Source organism: Eucalyptus grandis, chromosome 3 (genome assembly GCF_016545825.1).
Source record: "Eucalyptus grandis isolate ANBG69807.140 chromosome 3, ASM1654582v1, whole genome shotgun sequence".
In the NCBI taxonomy this organism is placed as follows: domain Eukaryota; kingdom Viridiplantae; phylum Streptophyta; class Magnoliopsida; order Myrtales; family Myrtaceae; genus Eucalyptus; species Eucalyptus grandis.
This window is the reverse complement of record NC_052614.1, coordinates 69,325,007-69,331,436: the sequence shown is the minus strand read 5'-3', so window position 1 is coordinate 69,331,436 and position 6,430 is coordinate 69,325,007. Positions and strand designations below refer to the sequence as shown.

General features: G+C 40.5%; 1 protein-coding gene across 1 annotated transcript; it reads left to right on the top strand.

Annotated features, from left to right (window-relative positions):
• The first annotated feature begins 14 nt into the window (after positions 1–14).
• Positions 15–2,448, top strand: LOC120292103 (G-type lectin S-receptor-like serine/threonine-protein kinase LECRK3). The gene has a single exon (XM_039309984.1). It carries the CDS (start codon positions 15–17, stop codon positions 2,397–2,399), a length of 2,385 nt encoding a protein of 794 aa, XP_039165918.1. The 3' UTR covers positions 2,400–2,448.
• The last annotated feature ends 3,982 nt before the right edge of the window (positions 2,449–6,430 follow it).

The following is a 6,430-nucleotide window of genomic DNA, read 5'->3' as shown; positions in this document are numbered from 1 at the left end:
CAGTTTCATCAAACATGGCTTCAGTTATACTAGGAATCCTTCTAATACTCGTTCCACTTCCCCTTTCCACCGAAGCACAGACCAGCGGCAACTTGACCTTGGGCAAGTCATTGACGGCGAACGACCAGAACTCTTCCCTGTTGTCGCCGTCGGGCGAGTTCGCCTTCGGGTTCCGGAAAATGGGACAAGGGGCTCATTTGCTGGCAATATGGTTCGAGATGATAGAGGAGAAGACCATCGTCTGGTCGGCGAATGGCGATAATCTTGCGCCCGAAGGTTCGAAAGTCCAGTTGACCGCCAACCGCGGGCTGGTGCTTACCGACCCGAGAGGGAGAGAGCTGTGGTCTTCTAACCTGACCGCCACTGGCTTAGCCTATGCGGCCATGCTTGACACGGGGAACTTCATCCTAGCGAGCGCAAGCCACGTCAACTTGTGGGATTCGTTTAGCCGACCGACGGATACGATACTGCCAACGCAACAGCTAGATCTTGGGGCTAAACTCAACGCTCGCTATTCCGAAATGAATTACTCCGCCGGGAGATTCCTCTTCACACTGCAGAACGACGGAAATCTCGTGCTCTATGCCACTCCTACCCCACTGGTCGCCTCAGATTCATACTGGGATACCAACACCACCACCGGCTTCCAGTTGATATTCAATCAAAGTGGTCAGATCTACCTCACGGGCAGGAATGGAACAACACTCAAAATGATCACTGAAGACCCAGTTCCAACCAGCGGATATTACCAAAGAGCGATCCTTGAATACGACGGGGTATTCAGGCAATATATCCACCCTAAGATGGCAAATTCAAGTTCTGGCCGGCTTATTGGCTGGTCGAGGGTCTCTTACCCAGTCCCGCCAAATATATGCATGAGCACCAGCCAAGATATCGGTAGTGGAGCTTGTGGCTTCAACAGCTACTGTACTCTTGGAGATGATCTGAGGCCTCGATGCCAATGCCCACCTGGATATACTCTGTTAGATTCAACGAACGAGATGAACGGATGCATACAGGACTTCGCACCACAGAATTGTAACGGAAGTAGGCGTGAAACAGACCAATTCGATTTGCGTGAAATGCCCAATACAAACTGGCCACAGTCTGATTACGAGCATAGCGCGGCACAAACCGAGGACTGGTGCAGAGAGGCTTGCTTGGCTGATTGTTTTTGCGCAGTTGCCATTTTCGGCGATGGAATTTGCTGGAAAAAGAAGATCCCTCTTTCAAATGGAAGGAAGGATCCCGGGGAGATTGGAAAAGCTCTGATCAAGGTCAGGATACATAACACGACTTCAAAATGCACAGGAAACGACCAGAAGAAAAACAAGAATACGACTTTGATAATCATCGGATCAGTGCTGTTGAGTAGCTCTGTCTTTGTGAACTTGTTTTTACTCCTTATTACCTATTTATTATATAGAAGCTTCCGATCTAGGGATTCTAAGTTGTTACGACCAGTCCAGATCAATCAAGTTACAGGCACGCGGACTTTCACTTATCACGAGCTTCAAGAAGCAACATATGGATTCAAAGAAGAACTGGGTAGGGGTGCTTTTGGAACAGTGTACAAAGGTGCTCTTGGATCCGAGGATGTAGACTTTGTGGCAGTAAAAGTGTTGGCAACAAGGACCGGAGAAAGCGAGAAGGAATTTGAAAGAGAAGTGAGTGCAATTGGCCAAACTAACCACAAGAACTTGGTGCAGTTGCTTGGATTTTGTGATGAAGGTCAACATCGACTAGTGGTGTATGAATTCATGAGCAATGGCACTTTGGCGGATTTCCTATTTGGCTCTTCAAGGCCCAGCTGGTACAAAAGAGTAGAAATTGCCTGTGATGTTGCTCGGGGGCTCTCTTACTTGCACGAGGAATGCACTAGGCATATAATCCATTGCGACATCAAGCCGCAAAATATTCTTCTTGATGGCTCTCTAACTGCAAAAATCTCAGACTTGGGATTAGCTAAGCTCTTGATGGCGAACCAAACACGAACGACCACTGGAGTCAGAGGAACCAGAGGTTATTTAGCGCCAGAATGGTTCAGGAATATGCCTATTTCTAGCAAAGTAGATATTTACAGCTTTGGCATTTTGTTGGTTGAGCTCATTTGCTGCAGAAAGAACTATGAGCCGAAAGCAGAAATTGAAGCTCAAATTGTAATGGCTGATTGGGTGTATAACTGCTACTATGACGGGAGCGTGCTTCAGCTAGTGGAGGGCGATGAGGAGGCATCAAGCGACATAAAGAGGGTGAAAAGATTTGTGATGACAGCATTGTGGTGTGTCCAGGAAGACCCGGCTTTGAGGCCAACCATGAAGAAAATTACTCAGATGTTGGAAGGAGCTGTTGAAGTCCCAGTACCTCCGGTTTCAAGCTCTTTTATCAGTTCAATATGATTTTGCTTATTTAAGACAACTGTTGTCTGTAATCATAGAAAGTATTCGTGTTGTCTGTAAGTGCTATCACGCCAAATCAAACATTTTCATAATGTCTTCACGTGGATCCCGCTTAAATAAGCTAATTCATCCGTCAAGCTTAACATTCCCTCGCATGTATCCGAGAGTTGACGATTGTTGGCAAAAGGGATTGCATGCGATGACGCATGCAACTATGAAGAGAGACTTTGATGGTTGAGTGACCAAGTAACCATATCAAATAATGCAGAATCAGTCGCTGAAAAATTTAAAGTCACAGGCATTATTCTGTTGAATCTCTTAGGAATTCAATCAAGGCATTTTCATCGACATTTTGTTTCATCAAAATTGCGTTGGACACAGTAGAAGAGTATGTTAACTTGATCCAAGCAAAACAGACCTCATCTGCTGAATTAGATGATGAGAACCATATGAAACTTGCCGATCCTCAGGTCGTGGATCGGTGACCTGGAATCCCAATTTCAACAGTTCTGCTGCTTTTTTATTCATACAGAAGGGACACTCACTTACTTTTGGCAACCAACTTCTTCCAGACCAAAGAAATCCCAGTCCGCAAATCACGTGGTTGGAAGCATAATCAAACGATTCTTGATTCGTCCATTGAGAAATTGTGAGAAGCAACACAAGGCAGACAATTTTTCTAAGCATACGTGTTCCTTTCCAAATGATCATTGGAGATCTTGTATAAACAACGCAATGAGCTGCAGTCAAAGCAATCAAACAGGGCGAAACTAGAAAATGTACTGAGATGAGGCAACGGAGAGACGCTGAAGATACAAATCTAAGAATTGATTTGCACCAGAAGCTTAATGGGTTCGATTTCATGTTTGTCTCAGTCAGCTATGGCGTCTGCTAGCGCATTCGCCATCTTTTTCATGTCATATTCTCAATTTGATAGAATGGACGATGTGTTGGTCAAGGGTATTCTGTCTCTTGGTTGTTTCACTTTGGAAAAGTCTGCTTGCAACAATTTCAAAGAAGTAGATGAATGCCTCCATTAATGCACCTGGCGAAGCAGAAATTTACTTGACAATTTTGAGCTTGTTGCCTTTGCATGCATGCATGAGGCCATTCCATTCAATGTATATACTTCATGCTCCTCCAATTTTCAAGATCTCCAACCTAAGTAGCACTGATACTAGTACGCAATAAGCGACACGCAAACATGACATGATATGACATGATACGTCGATACATCGTTTTTCAAAAAATAGAGAATTCTGATACGTTGAGATACATTGTATATTAAATGTATATTTTTATATATACATAATAAATTATTATTTTTATAATTATTTCAATTAAACTAATTTGATTCAAATTCACAAATAAATAAATAATAAAAAATCCTAGAATGAATTTACTCTAAAAACATTAATCCACAATTTATTAAAATTATTGATTGTTTTAATTTGACAAATTCAACTCTATTTAAATAATTCATAAAACTTAAAGATAAAAAAAGCAATTCACATTCTGGACTCGCGTATCGGACGTGTCGGAAAAGAAGAGAAAAACTTCAGAGTTAATTGTGTATCATAGGAAATGAGTGTCGAAGATAAGAGAAACTAGATATTTTTTTCCCATTTATTATTTTTATTATTGTTTTTTATTTTTTCACATATATACATTTTGACCCCTTATTTATTGAAAATTTTCAAAATTGACCTCACATTTCGGAATCACGTATCAACAATTCGTAGATCGGAATTCCAACTCGAGTGTCGGAGAGTATTGAGAAAGTTGATTAAGTATCAGATTTTCTAACTTATGTTGACCAAGTGTCGGAGAGTGTCGGAGAGTGTCTGACATGTGTTGGAGTGTCGACATGATACAAAGACTCTCAAAGAGTGTTGGTGTTAGAGTATTAGACACGATACAAAATCTCGAAGAGTATCGATGCTTCTTAAGCTCCAAACAATGCATGCTCAATTTAAGAGCATGTGGCCCAATTTCATCTTCATGTGGCTGGCCCCGCTAAATTACTCAGGTTAGGGTTTGGCATTCTTGCTTGGTAGGGCCACAACTCATTCTCCTTAGGATTTTAATGATGTTACTTGGAAATAACAATAATCTTGAGAAGTGAGGAAAATGATATTAAAAGCTTCAATGTTCTCGTCAAGTCGATCTCCCATGATGTAACAAAAAGCACAATCTTCTTGATTGCAATGAAATGTAGTGAGAAGCATGAATTTTAGATAATGCAAATTCACATATCTTTTGCTGAGGATTAACAAATCAAATCCCTGATTTAATGAAACGTTATGAAAAAGTTTAATTAGGTGAAAATTTAAATGTCGATAATGAATCTCCAAACAAAAATTGCGTCTATCAAGCCCAATCCATGAGTAAACCAAGCTCCATTCAACTTCATCCATCTCTAATCTTCATCACCTTGCCGTCCTAAATGTATTCGGTTGTGGTCTATTGATCACATACCAAGCACTGAGTCGAAGTTTAAAGTCGAGTATACTAGCTTGCTTTATGTCTCGAGTTTGAGCCTAAAATGAAAGTCCGAATTTTGTAAATGAATGAAAACAAGAAAAAGAAAGTGGGAAGAAAAATTATTCTTTACTATTTCTTGCGGAAGTCACGACACAAGGAAAGCAAAAAAGGTAAAGAGAAAAGTCCAAGATTGGACTTGTTGACCGAATCCTACTTTGGTTCGATTTCCTCTCCAGAATGTGATCAATAAAATATTGGGTAGGAGTAAGATTCTCCCAAAATCCCACTCCATTCACCATATGATACGTGTCACTTGGGCCCACCGCGCTAGAAGCCCCTTCATCTCACGTCACTGTCTTCCCTCTCTCTTCCCTCTCTTCTCTTTTCTTTTATTTTCTCTTCTTCTTCCCTTTCATTGAGACGCAAACATCTCCCAGTCAACCACCACCACCCTTCGTCCCGGTGGCCACCCTTCGTCCCAGTGGCCACCCTTCCAACATGGAAGGGGGAGGTGAAGGGTTAAATCTCCACCTTCCGGGGGATGGGGTGGGGACGTGTAAGTTTCGGAGTGGGTTTCGACTCACTACGCCCTACTGAGGCGGGGCAAAAATGCGAGAGTGAGTGTAGAGTAGGAATAGAGTAGGACTGACCAAAAAAAAAAAAAAAACCACCACCACCCCACCGCTGTCTCAATCCACCACTTCGTCGTCGTTTCAGTCCTCCATCGTCCAGTTCGAGTTTGGCAGGTGAACTTGGGCCTTGAATCGTGTAATAGTTGGACTTTTTCTTTGCCTGGATCAAAGAAGTGGTGGGGTTCGGTTGATTTAACCAAAAAAGAGAGAAAAAAAAAGGCTGAAAAGTCAAAATGAAGGGGAAAAGAAGTGAGAAGGGGAACACTCATTCTTTTAGGCGCGTATGATAAAATTTCAGTTTCTTAATTTCTCTGTTTCTCTCTGTTTCTCGAACAGTTTTAAAACAGAAATCCGTTTGATAATACAATTTGATTTTTATATTTCTGAAATAAATTTCTATTCCAGAAATAAAGAAATCAAATAAATTAGAAGCTGAAATTTTTAACTTATTAATTTCTGAAATAGAAATAATTTTTTTTTTCAACTTTTTAATTTAGTTAATTTAGTCTAAAATATTTTAATGATTTTTAATATTATCATTTCAATCAATATTGATTGAAAATCTTAACCATTGGGCTAGATGGTGGGAATTGAATGAACAAGGCTTCATTTGTTGCATGCAAAAAATTTCACACATGGTAATAGTCAACTTGCCATATTCATATCTAACAAGTCTTTCTTCACCTACTCTTCCGTAGTACGCTAGACAACGGCTCTATTTGGCTAACTTTTTTTTTTTTTTTAATCATAAACTTCATATTGAGGCGGTAAAAATGGGTCAAATCATTAGGGTTTCATCCGATTTTTCTTTTATATAGTGTCCTCACTTATTAAGATGCGGGTAAAAAGAGATCTAATAAGGAATATGTTCTTGTAAGAGTGTTGATGAAAATACAGATTTTGATAATAAATTTT